This window comes from Leopardus geoffroyi, chromosome A3, assembly GCF_018350155.1.
Source record: "Leopardus geoffroyi isolate Oge1 chromosome A3, O.geoffroyi_Oge1_pat1.0, whole genome shotgun sequence".
Classification (NCBI taxonomy): domain Eukaryota; kingdom Metazoa; phylum Chordata; class Mammalia; order Carnivora; family Felidae; genus Leopardus; species Leopardus geoffroyi.
In genome coordinates, this window is record NC_059336.1 from 22,436,028 (window position 1) to 22,458,323 (window position 22,296).

Sequence of the window (22,296 nt, forward strand, 5' to 3'; positions counted from 1 at the left end):
AAATAAAGGAACATAAAGAGTTTTTTCCTTTCATCTTGGCCTCACTGCCAAGGCATGTACTTTCTAATAATTCGGTTTAGAACATTTGAAAGAATTATAACATGGCAAAAGAAAGTCATAAAAGTAAGTCATTCATTTGGGGCGACTGGGTGGCTCAGTCGGTTTAAGCGTCCAACTTCAGCCAGGTCACGATCTCGCGGTCCGGGAGTTCGAGCCCCGCGTGAGGCTCTGGGCTGATGGCTCAGAGCCTGGAGCCTGCTTTGGATTCTGTGTCTCCCTCTCTCTCTCTCTGCCCCTCCCCCGCTCATGCTCTGTCTCTCTGTCTCTCAAAAAATAAATAAATGTTAAAAAAAAAAGTAAGTCATTGATTTAATGTAAAAGGTGACAGATCAGGTGAATCAAAAGGAGATGAAAGTAGAAGGCTTTACATAGACAGGATATGACTTACTGAAAATCCAAAGTTAGAGCCTAGATCCAGTCATGGAAAGAAGGAAAAATGTGTGTTTCTCAATTTTTCTTTGCTGGATGACATTTGAAAGGTGCTTATTTTGTTTCTTGGATCATTTTTAAGCCAGCAGTGCCCCTCAGTTCAAGTCTGGATGTTCTGAAAGTCACATCAAAGGAAGAATCAGTATCTTGCACAAAGCAGGCATTCAGTAGACATCATGGAATGAAGAAATTAAGGATTTTCAGGACTCAGTATACATGAAGTGAGAAAAGAATCAGGAGAATCAAATCCAGTAGCAAAGATGAAATGGGCTAGAGTCCGTATGCTGCAACTCAATGAAAGTCAAACTACTAGAGAAATGAAAAATGAGGCAGTGAGTCTCTGGTTTGGTTTGTAATTCCTGAAGCTCTTTCCTTTTATCTTGGTTTCTTTTGAGGTCAGAATCACCCTCTGCAGTTTAGATCTGGATAAAAAAGTGATTAGTTATGACAAAGGCAAAAAAAACTTGACATTTCTCAGCCCTTGTGATCCTATCCAGGACCAACTATGAAAGCCAGGATCCCATGGGGCAGAGTTAGTTTTATTCTATTTTTCCTCAAAAACTTACGACCAATATGTTTGCATTTGATAGACCAAGTGATATTTCTCAACGGTTGTTCCAAACAAACTCTTACCACTCTCAACTCCCTACTGCACGTTGGTCTACTTTGCGCTCAGCAGAGTACCCAGCAGTTCTGCTTAATCTAGACGTAAGGTGATAACCTTGCAGACAAGAGCTACCTAGAAAAAAACCCAGGCTCTGGATTCTTGGCTTGGCCAGCTTTTCCAGGGCCTGGCTAAATCAATGATCTCTTTATCTTCAGTCTCTCTCTGCCTGCCCCTGTCGCTGATTATTCACATACTTGTGTTTCCCCTATCCTAGCAAATTCCCTTCCTTCTGCCTCTTCACCACAAAACTTCTTAGAAGCTTTTATTTCCTACTTCCAACTTTCTGACCTTCCTCCCTTTAGCCCCTCAGCCACAGTATTCTGGCTTCCACTCTCACTGTGCCAAAGAAAACTGCTCTGGCAAAGGCCACAAAAAACATATGAATGATAAGATATGAGGTCCTCTTTGAATTCTATTTTAATTCTCTGCGGTGTTGGGCTCTATGGAATACTTCTTTCCTGGCCTCTGAGACGCCACTTCTTTATTTTTATACCTGTTTAGAAGTTTAATTCATTCATTCCTCAAATTCTGCCCATCTCTGAAATGTAGGTGTTCCTAAAGGTTCTACCCTGGAATCTCTTCTCATGCCCACACACCCCCTACCTGCTCCGTTAGCATCAGGAATTGCCTGAATATTCCCAATTCCTCATATCCGGGCTGTCCCCACTCCTGTAGCTCTCTCCTCAATAAGCATAGGTTAATCAGAAAACAAATGAGCCACTACAAGAGGAATTTCACCCATTACCTCCACTAATCCTGACATTTCTTTACTGACACGCCCCTTGGCACTGGAGATAGACCTCCCTCAACCACCCATACCAGCCCTCTAAGAAAATAAAAACCAGTGGGAGGAGATTCTCTGTGCAGACACTATGTGCCAACATTCCCTCCAGAGATAATGAGATGGTCCTAAAGTCAGCTGCAGTAGGAGCTTCTAGAAGGAAGGAGAGAGTTGGAAGTACCACATGGGTGTTTCAGTTTGATTTTGAGTTTGAGGGGTAAGAGGAGTTTGCGTTTTTCTCCTTTGAGACCTGGCTTGCAGCTGGTTCCCAAATCCCACCCCTCTGCATGTGTGGACAGTATAGAAGACAGAGAAATTGTCAGGAGAGAGGAGAAAGGGGCTACCTTCCAGGTTCCAACAGCCTCCTCTTAAACTTCCTGCAAGCATCCCAAACACAGCTGCTCTGCGACTGAGCTCATCCCTCTGCTTGCACTCCCATTCCAGGAAACCGCATCACCTTTCACCCTCTTGGCCTAGATGGAAACTTCTGTTTGGGGGGACTTCCCTCTTTAGCAGTGTCCCATTCAGTTCTGAGGCAGCGACCTCTCTTCAGACTGGCTCCTTCCAATGCTGGACCAGCCCCCTGCCATCTCCATACCTCTGGTCTCTACCCCATCCAGTCTGTGTCCCACTGTAGCCAGAGGGACGTTCTCAGAACATATATGGATCACTCATTACCTCCTTTCATTAAAACCCGCCACCGATGGGGCGCCTGGTGGCTCAGTTGGTTAAGCGTCTGACTCTTGATCTCGGCTGAGGTCATGATCTCACAGTTTTGGGAGTCTGAGCCTCAAGTCAGGCTCTGCGCTGGCAGCACGGAGCCTGCTTGGGATTCTTTCCCTCCCACTCTCCGTCTCAAAATAAATAAACATTTGAAAAACACACTGGCAATGTCTAGGCTTTCGGTGGGGCTTATGAGGTCCTTTGTAACCTACCTTGACTCCTCTTCCATTTTCATCTCGGGTGACTCCTTCCCTCACCCAAGCATCAATGGATATTTTGTAATTTTTCAAGTACTATGAGCCAGGCACTAATCTAAACATTGTAATACTGTGAACATGAAAAAAAAAAAAAAAAAAAAAAAAAAAGGCCCCTGCTTTCATTCAAGTCACATTTTAGTAGGAAGAGCCAGTGAATAAACAAGATAATGTCAATTGTGATATGGTACTATGAGACAATGAAAAGGAGTGTTGGCGGGAGGGTCAGCTATTTTACATACAGTGCTCAGGAATGGCCTGAGAAGTTAACGTTTAGTTGAACTTGAACCAGGAGGAGGAGCCAGACAAGCAAAGACCTGGTGTTGAGTATTTGGGGCTCTTTGAACAGCATGTGAGAAAGGCCTTGAGGCAAGAACTAGCTTGACAGCATGGCATTTTCAAGGTTCCAAAACAAAGCAGTTAGGCTGCACCTTATTATATACTCGTGAGGGGGGCAATGAGGTGAGGCCAGATCACAAGGAATTTGGATACTATTTTAAGGGCAAGAGGAATCTTTTGAAGATTTTGAGTAGAGTGACATGCTCTGGATCACTCTGGCTCTTCCTGCAGAAGGGGTTTTGGTGGAGCAGAAGGGGAAGCGTGGAGACCCGTTCCATGCCTTAAGGCTTATGCTCAGGCCATTTCTAAGCCTGGAATGACTGCCTTGACTAGGACGGTTCCCAGGGTCATTGATTACTGCAATTCTCTCAGCCCAGGTCTAGCCTGGTTTAGCAACCGGGAAGAGACAAGGAGTAGTTCCCTGACATCCCTGCCTCTCCAGCCCTTCAGTCATCCAACAGACCACTCACTGGCCGCTGGAGACAGGAATCCCGAGGCCTCCCGCTGTCACGAGACCACTTTTTTCAGTTCGTGCCTCGGTCTCTTATCAAGGGGCAAGTCTGAGACGAAGTTTGGCGAGGCAGTGGAAAACACACGCCCATGGGTTAGTGGTACAGAGGAGGCTTCTCCCGAAGACGATCGAGGAGATCACCTCACAAGAGACAGCTCCGTCGAAGCCGAAGAGCAGCCGAGACCCGGGCAGCGCCGCGGCCGTCAAGGCAGGATATGGACTACAATTCCCAGCAGCCTCTGCGCGCGGCTGCCGATCCCTCCGCAACAACTTGCTGCGCTGGCTGTGCCCCTCGCAGCCCGACAAAGACCACGCCCAGGGTGTTTTTGTTTTTGTTTTTTTCCCCAGGAATTGAGATCAATCTTCTTATCACACATCTCCAGAGAGAGGCCACTGGGTGCCCTGGAGGAGAAACGGACTTTTTTGAGGGGAAACGCGGATGCAGACTGTCGGAGAGACGTCGTGCTAAAGTCACCGACTTTCGCGCGCTTTGGCGCAGGGGGTTGTGGGTTAGCGCGCCCAGAAAACGAGAAAGGAGCCGGGGGGCCGTGGCTGCGCCGCCCGCAGGGCCTGAGGGGATGTTCGAGGACGAGCCCCACGCTGAGGGGGCGGCGGTGCTGGCCGCCGCCGGGGAGGCGCTGCAGGCTCTGTGCCAGGAGCTGAACCTGGACGAGGGGAGCGCGGCCGAAGCCCTGGACGACTTCACCGCCATCCGGGGCAACTACAGCCTAGAGGTGAGCGGCGACAGGTGGGGCGGCCGGACCAGACCCCTGCCAGGCCCCACCCTCGCCCCGCCCCTACCCCACCCTGTGGGGCGGTGGGAGTTTCCCCGCCGGGAAGGGTCGCTGCCCAGCGGGAGCAGAGGAGTGCGAAGCTGGAAGGGCGGGTATAGACCAATCTATCCGTTTTCATCTGAGGCGGGAAACCGAAGTCCGGAAGAGGAGCGGAGGGTCACACGTCACTCGGGGGTCCCCTAGACTCCAGACCAGCTTCCCTCCGCTCCGTCGAGCGCTGCAGACGTCATGATAGTGCCCGTAAATCTGTTAAAAAACCAAATGCCATAATGGTAAAAGCTAAAGTGAAGTTAGTGCCTACACCACTGCCCAGCTCTTTAAATCTGTTATCTCACTTAGTTCTCACCACGACCCTGGGAACCCGACCTGGGATCGCCATTCCACGAAAGGGCTTAAGCTTTGGCCTCCACCCTTTGGCCTCGTCCGGGCGGAAGTGTGGGGTGCTCGCTTTGAAGAAAGGCTCTCAGCCCCAGCTTGCTCCTGTGTCCGTATCCTGATGCTTAGCACAGTGCCTGGTTCTGGATAAAATAAGTGTAAACCATCATTAGATTCTTCCCAACCATTCTTGCATTGAGTCCTCCCCCACCGCCCTGTGAATATGGCAGGGCCGAATTATACCTGCTTTCCAGGTAATAATATCAAGGCCCAGAGAAGGGTCTTCCTCAGGGTCGTTCTGCTAATTATAATAGGAATCCAGACAAGGAATGCAGTGTAGAGATGGCGTTGCGGCGGAATGTATTTCATTATATTTAAATTCAGAGGTTTTGTTTCATGATCCAAGGGGTCTAGACACACACACACACACACACACACACACACACAGCGCTCCACCGACTCACCACCCAGTGAAATAATTAATTGGTGGGTTCAGAAGCATATAGTTGGATATTTGAAATGGAGTATGTGTGTCTGTATATGAGGGAAAAATACCTAAGAGACACTCTTCGTATGTCTCTACGGTAGGACTATTGTAGACTGGATAAAGGACAGTGACCTGCATCCAATGGTGGCATGACTGGAAAGCTGAAGGAAGAATAAGAAAGGGAGATTATGAATTATGGCCACTCAGTGAAAACAAACTAATTTCTAAAAGCCCAAGAAAGTGTTTCCGACATCCCAAGTCCTCTTTTGGTCGCTGAATAAGCATTTACTGGGCAAACTGGTCAGGGCATTAAACTGGACACCTCTTTCAGATTCTTGAACATGCCAAGTTTCTTCCCACTTGTGTACTTTCTTCATGCCACACCCTCTGCCTGGAAACTTTTCCCACTCACCAACAGGCAAATTGAAGAACTAAATCTCCAGTTAGGGGAAGTTAATCAGGACATCTTGAATGTTTGATTTAGAGAGCACAGATCTGTGAATGAAGATTTGGTGAGGGTTTATTCTGTCCAGAGTCTTTTATATTCTTCCTCTTCTTTTATTTTTTAAATTAACTTATCTATTTGAGAGAGAGCACGAGCAGGGAGGGGCAGAGAGAGAATCCCAAGCAGGCTCCACACTTACAGCGCAGAGCCGGAATCAGGCTCCATCCCACCAACCATGAGATCATGACCTGCACCCAGAAGCAAGAGTTGGACACTCAACCAACTTCGCCACCCAGCCGCCCCTCCTTTTTTTTCTCTTTTGTTTGTTTTTGGTGAAAGACTCTTAGAGTAGGTATTTTCATAGATATACTGGTTTTTATAAGGCAATCTTTAAAAAAATTTTTTAAGAGAGAGATCATGCATGCAAGCAGGGGAGGGGCAGAGAGAGAGAGGGACAGAGGTTCTGAAGATGTGGGGCTGGAGGGACTGAGATGTGGGGCTGGAACACGTGAACGTCGAGATCATGACCTGAGCCTAAGTCAGGCACTTAACCAATTGAGTCACCCAGGTGCCCCTCTGTTGTTAAGAAGCCCTGTCCCCAGCTTCCTGCCTGTCAGTATGCCTAACAACTTCCTGCTTACATTTCTCCTTTCCCTTTCCCTCTTACATTTTGGTGTCTCCCTCTGTGAATCCTTCTCTGACCTCCACTTAACATCAGTTATTATACTATAGTCTCTCACACTTTATCTTCAATTCTTACAGCATGTCTCACCAATTATAGATCATGGTTTTCTGTTCCTTTTCTTAACTCTAAATTTGTAATTCCATGAGGTCAGAAACCATCATTGCATTTCTAAGGTCTAGCATCAGAATAAATAATAAAGATGCCTTTTTTTTTTTTTTTTTTTTTTTTTTTTAGGAAAAAGAAGCAAAACTTTCAGTGCTTATTTTCTTTATCTCAATGGTGTTTTCATCTAGTAACCTGTATCCAATGGCTCTTTTTTTTTTTTTTAACGTTTATTTTTAAGAGAGAGAGAGAGAGCATGTGTGACTGGGGGAGGGGCAGAGAGAGGGGGAGACACAGAATCTGAAGCAGGCTTTAGGCTCTGAGCTGTCAGCACATAGCCCAATGTGGGACTCAAACCCACGAAGCACAAGATCATGACCTGAGATGAAGTCAGATGCTTCACCGACTGAGATACCCAGGTGCCCCTCCAGTGGCTCTTGTAATACTTGGATGCTATTCCCAAATAATTGGTTAATCAAGGCTTCTAAAATTATCCAAACTTAAGCTTACATGCCTCATTTAATACCTTGAGCAAATAAGATTTTTCACTACTTTAAGGTAGTAACACTGGGCTTTAACTCTATTGGTGCCCACCCCATTTCTGCCCACCCCTTTTGGATTACTACAAGAAATCTTTCCATGTTTTTATCCTTCTAGAATCTGGTCTTAGAGAGGATCTGTAGAATAGTAAATAGGAACAGTAATATGTTGTGCTGTATTGTGTCTAATTCTTAAACCTTAAAATCCATATATAGTTCAGTAGTAAACTTATAAAGTGATTTTAAGGGGCACCTGGGTGACTTAGTCGAGTGTCTGACTCTTGATCTTGGCTCAGATCATGATTTTACACTGTTTGTAGGATCAAGCCCTATGTCAGGCTCTGCGCTGACAATGCAAAGCCTGCTTGGGATTCTCTCTCCCTCTCTCTGCCCCTCCCCCACTGGCATGCATACTCTCTCTCTCAAAATAAATAAACTTCAGAAAAAATAATAGGGATGCCTGGGTGGCTCAGTTGGTTGAGCATCTGACTTTGGCTTGAGTCATGATCTCATGGTTCATGGGTTCAAGCCCTTCATTAGGCTCTGTGCTGGCAGTGCAGAGCCTGGAGCCTGCTTCAGATTCTGTGTCTCCCTGTCTCTGCCCCTCTCCTATTCGGGCTCTGTCTCTCTCTCTCTCTCTCTCAAAAGTAGATAAACATTAATAATAATAAAGTGATTCTAACTTGGGAGATATCTCAAGTCTAAAGCAGACAAGTGTTGAATTACCAAATGTCATCTTTTTTATAGCATTATAAATTGAGATATCTGCTAAAATAGGCTAAATTACTATTTTAAAGATTGGGTAAATATGGGTGCTCGGGTGGCTGAGTCAGTTGAACATCTGACTCTTGATTTCGGCTCAGGTTGTGATCCCAGGGTTGTGGCTTCAAGCCCTTTGTCAGGCTCTTCACTGAGCGTGGAACATCTTCAGATTCTCCCTCCTCCTCCCTCTCTCCTTTCCTCCTCCTCTCCCTCCTCCTCCCTCTCGCCCTCCTTCTCTCCCTCTACCCCACTCCCTGCTCATGCTCTCTCTTTTTCTCTAAAATAAAAAAATTTTTTAAAGATTAGATAAATAATTCCCCAAATTTTTACCTAACAAAAATGACAGTCTCCTTTATGTTGCTTGAGATAGATATGAACTTTTTATGTGTCTCCCTGGCCATCTTTCTACTCAGTACTTTCCTTTCTCTGCCAAACTGGTTAAAGAAGAAACATAAAATTAACATGGTGGAAAGGAACTTAAGCATCTTTTTTTTTTTTTTTTTTTTTAATTTTTTTTTCCAATGTTTATTTATTTTTGGGACAGAGAGAGACAGAGCATGAACAGGGGAGGGTCAGAGAGAGAGGGAGACACAGAATCGGAAACAGGCTCCAGGCTCTGAGCCATCAGCCCAGAGCCTGATGCGGGGCTCAAACTCACGGACCGCGCAATCGTGACCTGGCTGAAGTCGGACGCTTAACCGACTGCGTCACCCAGGCGCCCTAGGAACTTAAGCATCTTTAAGGCCATGACTCACCGGTGTTATAAAATTGAGAAAGCCAGTGCTGAGAAATTTTAAGAGAACTCTTTGGATAATATTAGATTTGGGGTGTAGATGAAAGATCTGTTTTTAGACTAATGCTGATTTAGCATCTTATACAGGACTGATGTAAGGAGTTTTATACCCATTACTGCAAAACTAAGCTTTGTGACCTTGGGCAAATATCTTCATCACTTTGGCCTGTTATATACATAATGTAAGATCAGACAATTCCAAGATCTTTTTTGGTTCTAGAATTCAAGCATTTTAACATAATACATCCATTTTACTGTTTGTCTTTTGCCTGCCAGGGAGAAGTTATACACTGGTTGGCATGTTCGTTATATGTTGCATGCCGCAAAAGCATTATTCCTACTGTTGGGAAGGGTATCATGGAAGGAAATTGTGTTTCACTTACCAGAATACTACGTTCAGCTAAATTAAGGTAAAGCACTTTGATTTTTCAAACACTGTTTTATAAGTCCTAAATTTAGCTTTAGAATTTAATTTCTGTTTAACTCTATTCCATTTTAAGTTTGTTATCCTATAGGTCTCCTTTTCCAATTCTCACATTATTCCATTGCCCCTTTTCCTCAAATTCTGACTTCAGAGGTCTCTGTACTAAATCTTTTTTATCTGTAGCTTTTTTTATTATTTTTTTTAAATTTGGAGACAATTTCAAGCTTTCAGAAAAGTTGCAAAAATAAGCAAAGTAGAAAGAACACCCATATACCCTTGACCCAAATTCACCTATTGACATTTTACTCCATTTGCTTTGTCATTTGATCTTTCTCAAATAGTTTTTCCTCAACTATTTCAAAGTAAGTAACATACATTATAGCCCTTTGTCCCTAAATAGTTCAGTATATAAACTTAGATAACTACAACAGTTATCAACTTCAGCAAAGTTAACATTGATACAATAATTTAATCTATTATCTCTATTCTAGTTTTATTAGTTGATCCAATAATGGTCTTTATAGCAGCTTTTTAAAAGAACAATTTCCAATCTAGGATCAGTTATTACATTCACTTATCATGTCTGTTTAGTTTCCTTTAATCAGGAATGTTTCCACAGCAAGAATATAGTCCACAACCACCTTACCCCCCACTTTAAAAAAAAAATTTTTTTTTAATGTTTATTTTTTTTTTTTTAACGTTTATTTATTTTTGAGACAGGGAGAGACAGAGCATGAACAGGGGAGGGTCAGAGAGAGAGGGAGACACAGAATCTGAAACAGGCCCCAGGCTCTGAGCTGTCAGCACAGAGTCCGACGCGGGGCTCGAACTCACAGAGTGCGAGATCGTGACCTGAGCCGAAGTCGGCCTCTTAACCGACTGAGCCACCCAGGCGCCCCTTTAATGTTTATTTTTGAGAGAGAGAAAGACAAAGTGCTAGTAGGGGAGGGCAGAGAGAGAGAGGGAGACATAGGGTCTGAGTAGGCTCCAGGCTTGGAGCTGTCAGCACAGAGCCTGTTGTGGGTCTCAAACTCATGAACTATGAGATCATGACCTCAGCTGAAGTTAGATGCTTAACCGACTGGAGCCACCCAGGCACCCCAATTACCTCCTCCTTTTTAATAGATTACTCCTCATTTTGGATTTGTCTCATATTTTCTTATACTTAGAAGCAAGTTACATATCCCCAGATAGAAAACTACATAAGTAGTTTTGTGTCTTCACTATATTACATCTGGAGGCACGATATCCACCTGCTTCTCTTTGGTGATGTTAATTTTGATTATCTGCTAAAGGTGTTGTCTTGTTTTTCTACTGTATAGTTAGTATTTTTTACCTTGCAACAGGTAAGCAATCAGAAGGTCTTAGCTATAGCTTTTACTTGCTCTAGTATTAATCATGTGGAACTATTTGCCTGGATACAAAACAGAAGAAATGGAGTGAACCAGATATAGATGGTAGTGTTCTCAATTTCTGGGATTTTCTACCCATGACAAGACTACTTGAGGTTGTTGTCTATTTGCTGTCATGGGTTTCCAGCATGGAAGAGAAACAAACTTTGAAAGACCTATCCAGGGAGAGCAATTAGGTTTCAATTCATGCTAAATTAAAATCCGAAATTTTTTTTTCTCAGAACAATTTTAGTTTTCATAAGTGGAAAAATAGTACATTAAAGACAAAATTTTTCCCTGAAGGCAGTTTTTAAAACTTTAATAGGTATCAATTTTTGTCACTAGTGATAAAAATAAAATGAAAGTATAATTAAGATTGAATTCACATAATTTTTTTAATTGAGCAGAATATCCCTCTTCATTGTAATATAAAATAATCTGACTTTTCTATCAGTGTTTCTCATTATTGACCATATAAAAATTTTTAAATATTTAGAATATTAGGTTGTTGGGGAAACTGAACCAAAAAGAAGAACTTAAAATTTAGAGCAGTATAAGTATATGGTAAAAATTTCAAATAATGAAAACATTCTGGAGATGTATGGTGGTGATGGTTGCACGTTGGGAATGTACTTAATGTACACTTAAAAATGGTTAAAATGGTGGGGCGCCTGGGTGGCGCAGTCGGTTAAGCGTCCGACTTCAGCCAGGTCACGATCTCGCGGTTCGTGAGTTCGAGCCCCGCGTCGGGCTCTGGGCTGATGGCTCAGAGCCTGGAGCCTGTTTCCACTTCTGTGTCTCCCTCTCTCTCTGCCCCTCCCCCGTTCATGCTCTGTCTCTCTCTGTCCCAAAAATAAATAAACGTTGAAAAAAAAAAAAAAAATTAAAAAAAAAAAAAATGGTTAAAATGGTAAGTTTTCTGTTATGTATACTTTTACCATCATTTTTTAAAAGGTTCACAAATTTTCAAATAATACAGAAAGTTTAAAAATGTAAAGATATCTCTTTCTTTTTTTTCCTCATTCCCCAGAATTAACCACTTAAACAATTTACTGTTAATAAATTATTAAACAGGAAAAAAAGCCCATTTTTTAGTGTTCTGGTTGTTTTTTAAAACATAAATGCGATCCAACTATATGTATTGTTTTGCAGTTGCTTTTCTTAATATGGTAATCCTTCCATATCACCATAAGTAGTTCTTCCTTACTCTAGGATTTAGGGTGTAAAGATGTTTCATATAGTTAGCCAACCCCTTATCAATGACCATTTAGGTTGTATCCAGTTCTTTGTGATAATACACAGCTGAACATCATTGTGAAAATGTATTTCCGCTAAATTTCTAAAAATGTAGTGAAGGGTCAAAAGATACTAGTTTTTTAAATGTAGATTGATATAAATTAAAAAAAAATTTTTTTTTAATGTTTATTTTTGAGAGAGAGTGAGCAGGGGAGGGGCAGAGAGAGAGGGAGATAGAGAATTCAAAGCAGGCAAAGCCTGTCAGCACAAAGCCCAGTGTGGGGCTTGAACCAACCAAACTTGAGATCATGACCTGAGCCAAAACCGGACACTCAACCAACTGAGCCACCCAGGTGCCCCTGATATAAATTTTTTCAGGTGTCAGATTCTGAACTACTAAAAGAGCATAGACCAGCTTCATCATGTTCAGACAAATAAAGAATTACAAGTGATGTTATTATTTACATTGATTTATAATAATTTGGGCTATTTTCACAATTTGAACTTTAAGGATAATTTTAAATGATTAAATATATATATTTTTTAATGTTTATTTATTTTGGTCATGGGGGAGAGAATCCCAAGTAGGCTCTGCACAGAGCCCTACATGGGGCTTGGTCCCACGAACCATGAGATCATGACCTGAGCCAAAGCCAAGAGTCAGACATTTAACCGACTGAGCCACCCAGGTGCCCCTGATTATTCTCATCAAATATTGCTCATAAATCATACTGCAAAATACTGTGCAAATTTAGATTCTAGATGTACATGTAAAACTAGAAAATTTTTATTGAGAAATTACCTGTATGGTAGACACTTACTATATACTAAGGGTTTGTATTTTTTTATTCAGTTAATCCTCACAGTTAATCCCATGAAATGAATCTCATTTTACAGATAAGGAAACCAAGTCACCAAGAACTTAAATTACTTCCCAAAGGTTATACCCCTAGTAAAGGCGGAGCCTCCCAAGTCCATGCTGTATTACATATGCATCCACCCACAAATATTAGCATGTTTGTTTTGAACTGTATTTATATATTCAGCCTCAGTTTGTGAAAAAACTTAACCAAAGCAACTTTCAACTTAAAATGAGTTCCAACTAAAAATTTATTTGGCTATTAAGTGTAATATTAAAAAATAGTTACTGTTATATAATTTGAATTTTTATTTTATTTTGTCTGCATCTTATTGTATTAAGTATTGAGAAGTAATTTTTCCACATTTTTCACAATTTTTTCAATAACTTGCGATTTAAATCAAGATGACATTCATTATTTTCATGTTATAATAGAACCTGAATGAATATTTAGTTCATGAAAATTTTTTTTTCATAATTTTAATTGGAACATTGATGATGTTAACTTTTTACACAATAATTTCTTTTTTATTTTTTGAGTGCCAGTAAAATTCAGTAGTGTGCTGCTATTGGGACGTATGCCCCATGTTTACCATCCCTACTCTATATTTGTTTTAGGGTGTGTGTGTGTGTGTGTGTGTGTGTGGTAAAATCTACATAACAAAATTTACCATGTAACCAATTTTAAGTGAATATAGTTCGGTGGCATTAAATACATTTACATTGTGCAACCATCACCACTATCCATCTCCAGAACTTTTTCAGTTTCCCAAATTGAAACTCTGTAACAATTAAACAACAACTTCCTTCTTCTTCGTCCTCCTAGCCCTTGGCATGTATCAGCACTTCATTCCTTTTTATGTCTGAATAATATTTACATTGCATGGATATATCACATTGTGTTTATCCACTTATTAGTTGATGGATACTTGAGTTCTTTGTACCTTTTGGCTAGTATGAATAATGCTGCTATGAACAGTTGTGTACAACTTTTGGAGACATATATTCATTTGGGGGGTGGTGTATATGTATGAATGGAATTGTTGGATCATATGGGAATTCTTTGTTTAACCTTTTGAGAAACTGTCAAGATTGTTTTCCAAAGTGCACGAGTTTACATTCCCACCAGCAGAGCTTGAGGGTTCCGTTTTACCACTACCCTTGCCAATACTTGTTATTATTTGTCTTTTTTATTATGGCATTCTAGTAGGCATGAAATGGTATCTTGTATTTCCCTGATGGCCAGTGATGTGGATTTTGGAATAATGTTTCTTTACAACAGAATCCCAATGAACAGAATAGTTTTGAAAGCTGTCAAGTTTACTTTGATTCTTATTTTAGTTTTAAAAATCATAATCCTAGTTTAAGTAATAACAATGCTGTAAGGTTTTTTTTTTTGTTTTCAAACATCTGATGTACTTTGTTCCACGATAGAACAGCCATTTTTGGGGTAACAGTAAATACAGTGGGTTTATATGGGGATGTGTTAGTCAAGCCCCTTGTTTATAAAAAAACAGATACCAACTACCAACTTTGGCTAACTTAAGGAGAAGAGAAATTTACTGAAAGGATATTGAATAGCTGACAAAGTCTTTAGAATGACTTGAAAAAATAGACTTGGAAAATGTCCAGGAACAAAAGGAGCCTGGCTATAGCGAAAAGCATATCACAAAAATTTATCTAACAAGGACATGACTTGCATGATCATCAGTACCATCCCTGGACATTGTGACTGTATTTGCCCCTAAGAGCTAATTGATTGTAAGAATTAATCAGTTGTTGTGTTCTCTGCGCCACCAGCTCCATATTCAAAATCCCAAACATATATCAAAGACCTCAGGTTTTATGCCTTCACCCTAACTTCCAGTGAAGGTAATCTATCTAGCAGATGGCAAGACTCAAAATTGGGGAATTCCTCAAACAAAGGAAAGGATTTCACATGCTGAGTATCGCTGCCTCCCCAAACAAAGTCTCCTACAAGAGACTATAATCTGTCAGCCCAAATAAATATTTAGCAACCTGGCAATAATGTTTTTGGCTATTGTTTATAATCTTTTTTAAAATATTTAATTGTGAGAGACAGAGAGAGAAAGCCAAGGAAAGGCTGAGAGAGAGGGAGAGAGAGAATCACAAGCAGATTCCAAGCTGTCAGCACAGAGCCTGACACGGGGCTCAGACTCACAAACCATGAGATCATGACCTGAGCTGAGATCAAGAGTCAGTCGCTTAAGTGTCCAACTTCGGCTCAGGTCATGATCTCACGGTTCGTGGGTTCGAGCCCCAGTCAGGCTCTGTGCTAACAGCTAAGAGCCTGGAGCCTGCTTCAGATTCAGTGCCTCCCTCTCTCTCTGCCCCTCTCCCACTCACTCTCTCTCTCTCTCTTTCTTTCTCTCTCTCTCAAAAATAAAGAGTAAAAAAAAAAATTTGTAAAAAAAGACTCTTAGAGTGTCAGATTTCAGTCGGCATATCTGGAGTTTGAGTACCTGTGGACAATTAGCTGATGATGTCTTCTATCAACTTTTTTTGTTTTTAAGTATCATTCCAGGGGCACCTGGGTGGCTCAGTCAGTTGAGCATCGGACTTAGCTTCAGGTCATGGTCTCACGGTTTGTGGGTTTGAGCCCTGCATTGGTCTCTGTGCTGGCAACTCAGAGCCTGAAGCCTGCTTCAGATTCTGTGTCTCCCTCTCTCTCTGCCTCTCCCCCATTCGCTCTCTGTCTCTGTCTCTCAAAAAGCTAAATAGCATTTAAAAAAAAAATTGTTTTAAAGTATCATTCCAGGGGCCCCTGGGTGGCTCAGTCAGTAAAGCATGCAACTCTTGATCCTGGGGTTGTGAGTTCAAGCCCCACATTGGGTGAAGAGATTACTTTTAAAATCTTTATAAAAAAAGTATTCTGTATATAGTGCTAGACACTTAAATGGACTTTAGCACTACATATTTTCAATCTAAGACCATACTAACATGGGGACATAAAAAATGTACCCATAATTGAATAAGCCAGAAAGGTGGAGTAATAATCATTAAGTGATTTTCTGGATATGTACTACCTTCTTCGTTTATATTTGGTGGTAGAACCACACATTGGAACACGAACACTTGAATTTTATTCCTAAACTGTAGCTGTCTGGTGCTTTGTGATCAACTTCCAGAATCCACTACTTGGGAGATTATGTCTGTCCTCAAACTAATTTTGTGAACTCAACAATCTGTTGGTATTTACTCTGTAATGTATATACAAATTACTGTCTAGGTGCTGTAGGGAATAAAAGAAGTAGGTAGGTGTCATTGCCCCTTGCTTAGAAGACATTGATGTAATGACCATAATTCAAAATCTACATTCCTATAGTGATTCTGGGAGTCAGAGTAATTTCATAGCACTTGGGAGCGAGATTTTTTTGGTTGTTTTTTTTTTTTTTTTGATAAATTTAGGTTTTTATTTTTTATTTTTTATTTATTTTTTATTTATTTATTTATTTTTCAACGTTTATTTATCTTTGGGACAGAGAGAAACAGAGCATGAATGGGGGAGGGGCAGAGAGAGAGGGAGACACAGAATCGGAAACAGGCTCCAGGCTCTGAGCCATCAGCCCAGAGCCCGACGTGGGGCTCGAACTCACGGACCGCGAGATCGTGACCTGGCTGAAGTCGGACGCTTAACCGACTGCGCCACCCAGGCGCCCCTAAATTTAGGTTTTTAAATAAAGATTTGTTGGCGTAAATAAAATGTTAACTTGTCCATTGTATGGACTCCTTTTAAAGTTGCTTTTTTTTAATTTGTTTAGCTTAATACAGTTTTTTAATAAAATGAAGAAGTGGATGGACATGTCAAACCTGCCACAAGAATTTCGTGAACGTATAGAAAGGCTAGAAAGAAATTTTGAGGTGTCTACTGTAATTTTCAAAAAATTTGAGCCAATTTTTTTAGATATATTTCAAAATCCATATGAAGAGCTACCGAGGTTACCACGAAGCAGGAAGCAGAGGTGAGAACCTTAATCGTTATATAATTGATATTAAAAAAACATAAAGCTTAGGAAATTTGCATTTTTAAAGTCTGCTTTTTACCATAAGAATCCATTTGTGGGAAAAAAATTTTTAAAAACCCATTTATAATTACCATATCTGGAAATTCAGGGTAATACTTATTTTTTTATGTTCTGATTATTTTGTGCAGACTTAAAAAGGCTTATTTAAGTCCATTTAATGGACTGTAAATTGTCCTTTGTGAATGGAATTTTACATGTAATTTGACTTTCTAGTTATTTATATTTGCTATTTCAATTTAAATGACAAATGTGGAGTGATATTTAGCAAATTAGTCAATTAAAAAGTACATTTTTTCTTTCTAGGAGGATTCCTTGCAGTGTTAAGGATCTCTTTAATTTCTGTTGGACCCTCTTTGTTTATACTAAGGGTAAGGTGATACTTTCAGTGGTTTTACATTTCTACTGTGGGAACTGGTTATTTGACATGAGAGGTTTCTGGTCTTCGTGTCTTTTTTTTTTTTTTTTCTTATAAAGGTAATTTTCGTATGATTGGAGATGATTTAGTAAACTCTTACCATTTACTTCTGTGCTGCTTGGATCTGATTTTTGCCAATGCCATTATATGCCCAAATAGACGAGATTTGTTAAACCCATCATTTAAAGGTAATAACCTTATTTATTTTTAAAAATTCGTCATTAGTTTTTAGAAAAAGTTTTGAAAGTTGACCATATTCTTCTTCCCCCTCTTTTGCTCTTCATACCCTATCAAACTAGGTTTACCATCTGATTTCCATACTGCTGACTTTAGGGCTTCTGAAGAACCTCCCTGCATCATTGCTGTACTGTGTGAACTGCATGATGGACTTCTAGTAGAAGCAAAAGGAATAAAGGAGCACTACTTTAAGCCGTATATTTCAAAACTCTTTGACAGAAAGGTACTGTACTTATAAGTGAATGGCTAAGATTCTTAAGAGTCAGTAGCAGAAGCCTCAAAGGCAAAAACAAGGTTTTAAGCAAGTTCTCAGTGTTACAGGACTCAAGGTCAAGATTATCAGGGTTCAGTCTCTGCTGTGATGTAGAATGCTGTGGTGCAGAATTGCCCTATGATCTTTTGTGGTGTGCAAACTGAGCTGTTAAAGACTGTGGCCAACTGTATGTACTGTCAAGTAAATTCATAGGCAGAGGCAGCTGTAAGAGGCTCTGATAAGAGAATTACGAAGAACAGAACGTAAAAAGCAGGAGGTCAGAGTAAACTAATTTACTGCCACAATTTGAGTAACTGCTGAGTATTTTCTAAAGGTGGGATGATCTATAACAACTATAGCTTTAATTCCATATAAATATAGCAGGAAATCCGTTATAGTTTTGTAGCCGCTTACAGGCTATCTGCATGCATTCTGGGTTTTCCTCTAGGTAATTCACTTAGCTATTTCTGTATTTATGAAATGGCTTATTCCTCTTGGTCTCAGTGTCTTCCCAAACATTGAGCCATTTAATCCAGCTAGTCCTTGAGTTTTCTCTTTGGTGAAAAAGGATTTTAAATTAGGTCATCACTGTGGTACCCCTCTTTGTAGATATTATGAGATTTTTCTTTAAGCATAAAGTCTTTCCTACGTGGTGGCTCTTCTTTTACACAAACTTTTGTATTTAGTGTTATCTTTCTTCCAGTGTGTGTGTGTGTGTGTGTGTGTGTGTGTGTGTGTGTGTGTGTGTGTGTGGTGGCTCCTTATCTGTATGTTAAACATCTCCAGCAAAGTAAACTTTGACAGGAACTCAAGGATTATGTCTTCTGTGCTCTGCAGCAGCAGCATACTAGTAGCTCTAAGGTATAATGACCATACATCTTGGTTTGCCTGGATTATCTAGTTTTGGGTTGTTGTCTTGGCATAATTATTATAGGACTTCATTTCACTCCTGAAGTATCCTGAGTTGGACAATTGTCCTTCTGCTCTTGGGCCACAGATATTTTGTTTGGCCTGTGTAGGACATTCTTTATTTTAATTTCATTCCATTTTAATTTACATATAAAGACTTTTTATGTGACAATCTCTTTCAAAAATCAGAAGCTATGGCAAAACAGGATTGGAATATCTACATGAATTTCTACATGGGTAACTCTGATCAAGTTAAATGATGGCCACGTCTTTTAAGATGGGAAGTATGCTTTCTACCCTCTTCATTTATGTATGTTGAGCTTTGACCCCTGAAGGCATTTGAGTTTGCAACCCTGATGTATAGTAGTCTAAGCATAGTGTGGGGTACATAGAAAATATTATAAACTGTACTTTTCTTCTCTCACCAGCAACAGTACCTATATTCCCTTTGAATCTTTTTCTTGCCTGATACATATAATCATTCAATAAATGTTAGTTTCCCTTCTCCATAGACCAGTGTTTAAAATTGGACTGCTTTTGTCAGAATCACTTGGGGAATTTATATAAAATGCTGCCTCAGCTCAGACCTTGGGGTCCATCAGTCTGCATTTTTTATAAGTTCCCCTAAGTGCTTCTTATGTCACTAGAATTTATAAACCACTGCCATAGGCCAACTTCAAAGTATTTTCAAAATGGACTTTAAACTTTTATTTGCACACTATATAGGTTTTACTGGTTTGAAAGAAATATTCAGTAATTCTCTTTTGTGTGTATATTATTTATAACAACTACCAATGTGAAAATTTAGATAAATGTCATGTTTTTGTATGTTATTGTGTTTAATTACATGTCACAAAATGACTTTTTCTTCCCAGATTTTAAAAGGAGAATGCCTCCTGGACCTTTCCAGTTTTACTGATAATAGGTAAGTATCTAACACTAATGGTATCTGCCATATTATAGGCTGTCAATAATGATTTATTGCAACTTATTAAGTGGAACATTATATCAATTTAACTCCTTCAAACTCAAGTTCCTTCTGCATTAGTGGTATTAACTAGATGTTGTTAACTAAGCCTTGTTGTCTTTAAGTACACTTATTTTAGGAAACCTTTGCCACTTAAAAGAGCTCCTTCCAGAGAAACTCATAAACAGACCCAATGACTTCTGGCAAATTCAGAATGTATATATATTCAAAGCAACTATTGTTCTCTCAATGATCAGATCTTAATTAGGTTCAGCTAGTTTTGAGATTAAGTTTATACTCTCTTTTTGCTCATCTTTCAGAGTAATTTATTATCATTATATATGTGAATGTGAAGCATGTCCATAATCAGATAAGAACCTTCAATATTGTTAGATGGGCAGAGTTAAAAATTTGAAAGTCATCAGCTTTTCCAGGTCTTGGAGTCTAAATCTATCTTGAAGTGAAGATAAATCCATTGTGGAGATGCCTAGCTGTTTTAGTTGGTAGAGCATGCCACTGTTGATCTTGGGATCATGAGTTCAAGCCCCATGTTGAGTGTAGAGATTACTTTAATAAATAAAAATTTTTTTTAAAAAAAGGTAAATCTGTGTGTAACTTAGTTTTATTCTAGCTACTTAAAATAATTCTTGGGTTGCGTGGCTGGCTCAGTCAGAAGAGCGCAAGACTTTTGATCTCAGGCTTATCAGTTCGAGCCCCATGTTGGGTGTAGAGATTACTTAACAATAAAATCTTTAAAGGGGCATGTGAGTGGCTCGGTCGATTGAGTGTCTGACTTCAGCTCTGGTCATGATATCACAGTTCGTGAGTTCGAGCCCCAGACTCACTCCTGTCAGCACAGAGCCTGCTTTGGATCCTCTGTCCTCCTCTGCGCGCTCTCTCTCTCTCTCTGTCTGTCTCTGTCTCTGTCTCTGTCTCTCTCAAAAATGAATAAATATTAAAATCTTTATGGGATGCCTGGGTGGCTCAGTTGGTTAAGCGTCTGATTTCAGCTCAGGTCATGATCTCACAGTTCATGGGTTCACGCCCCACATCAGGCTTTGTGCTGACAGCTCAGAGCCTGGAGCCTGCTTCGGATTCTGTGTCTCCCTCTCTCTCTGCCCCTCCCCCACTCGTGCTCTGTCTCTTCTCTCTCTCAAATAAACATTTAAAAAAAATTTTTTTTTTTTTAGTAAAATCTTTAAAGGGGCATCTGGGTGGCCAGCGGGTTAAGCATCCAACTCTTGATCTCAGCTCAGGTCATGATCCTTTCTCTCTTTCTCTCTCTCAAAATAAACTTTAAAAAAAATAATTTTAAAAAATCTTTAAAAGTAAATAAAATAATTCTCTTTTCAGCAAAGCAGTGAACAAGGAGTATGAAGAATATGTTTTAACTGTTGGTGATTTTGATGAGAGGATCTTTTTGGGAGCAGATGCAGAAGAGGAAATTGGAACTCCTCGAAAGTTCACTGGTGATGCCCCATTAGGGAAACTGACAGCACAGGCTAATGTGGACTGTAATCTTCAACAACACTTTGAAAAAGTAATATAACTTAGCCTGGCCTCAGTCTTGAATGATCTTTTTCTCTCTGTGTGTGATTCTACTAACAACAGACACATCTTTCAAGTTAAATCTTGAGTTTCTTCTACTAATTTATATTTTCCATGAAAGCCTTAAAAAGTAATTTTTAAAAGTGGCATTTAGGGGGCACCTGGGCGGCTCAGTCAGTTAAGCATCTGACTTTGTCTCAGGTCATGATCTCATAGTTTGTGGGTTCGAGCCCCACGTCGGGCTCTGTGCTGACAGCTCAGAGCCTGGAGCCTACTTTGGATTCATATTCTCTCTCTCTCTCTCTCTCTCTCCCTCTACCCCTCCCTCCCTCTCTCTCCACCTCCCCCTCTCACACTCTGTCTCTCTCTGTCTCTCAAAAAATAAATAAACATTAAAGAAAATTAAAAGTGGCATTTAGTATTACCTCATTTCTTGATGCTTTTCATATTTTTGATGTATTTTCCCAGAATGCCTGGACTTTTCAGTAGGGTGTGTGTCTTTTGACATAAAGAAGGGTTTATGCTTTCTTATTATTCTTTGCATCACTTTAAGCCACTTGCTTTAAAATTTAGTTTCCTTCTACCCATGACAAACTATGTGCTTTCCCTGAACTTTAGCCATACAACTCTGGGCTTGATTGTGAATAGTGAAGGCTTAATTATGTATTTATGTGTAAAATGGGTTGGAGAATGAGGTCTAATGGAAAATTTACTGGTCTAGAAGGTAGAAAACCTGTTTTAGACCAAGCCTCTTCCATTAACTTTATCAGCTTCAACAGTTTTTTAAACTTTTCTGTGCTTGTTTCATATGTAAAGTGAAAATGTGTATATTTCAAATGAGTATTATGATAAAATGAGATAATAGGTAGTAAGTACTTTGAAAAAGTGTTTTGTTGAATGTGAGGATGTTATTAGCATTATATTGTTAAAAATTTGGTGGATAACCAGAGGAGGGAGGAAAAAAGTACTACTAAATATGAATAGAGAAGGTGATACATACACTGAATTAAACACATAATGAGGGCAAGGTAACTTTTTAATCTTTTTAAACTTTTTAAAAGATTTTTCTTTTTTGACAGAAAACATCATTTGCACCTTCTACCCCACTGACAGGACGGCGATATTTACAAGAAAAAGAAGCAGTCATTACTCCTGTTGCTTCAGCCACTCAAAGTGTGAGCCGGTTACAGAGTATTGTGGCTGGACTGAAAAATGCACCAAGTGAACAACTTATGAATATTTTTGAGTAAGTATAATATGATTAT

The 22,296-nt window shown here is 40.1% G+C and overlaps 1 protein-coding gene across 4 annotated transcripts in view; it reads left to right on the plus strand.

Annotated features, from left to right (window-relative positions):
- Nucleotides 1-4,020: 4,020 nt before the first annotated feature.
- Nucleotides 4,021-22,296, plus strand: part of RBL1 (RB transcriptional corepressor like 1) — a 62,130-nt gene continuing 43,854 nt past the window's right edge. Inside the window, exons 1-9 of one of the 4 annotated variants that reach the window (XM_045444662.1) lie at nucleotides 4,021-4,498; nucleotides 9,023-9,156; nucleotides 16,439-16,639; nucleotides 17,006-17,070; nucleotides 17,177-17,305; nucleotides 17,417-17,577; nucleotides 19,392-19,441; nucleotides 20,837-21,023; nucleotides 22,111-22,277. In XM_045444662.1, the coding sequence (XP_045300618.1) occupies nucleotides 4,343-4,498; nucleotides 9,023-9,156; nucleotides 16,439-16,639; nucleotides 17,006-17,070; nucleotides 17,177-17,305; nucleotides 17,417-17,577; nucleotides 19,392-19,441; nucleotides 20,837-21,023; nucleotides 22,111-22,277 (1,250 nt within the window). In that variant the 5' untranslated portion in view covers nucleotides 4,021-4,342. The remainder of the gene's footprint in view (nucleotides 4,499-9,022; nucleotides 9,157-16,438; nucleotides 16,640-17,005; nucleotides 17,071-17,176; nucleotides 17,306-17,416; nucleotides 17,578-19,391; nucleotides 19,442-20,836; nucleotides 21,024-22,110; nucleotides 22,278-22,296) is intronic. The other 3 variants (XM_045444663.1, XM_045444661.1, XM_045444664.1) reach the window with 3 other exon arrangements.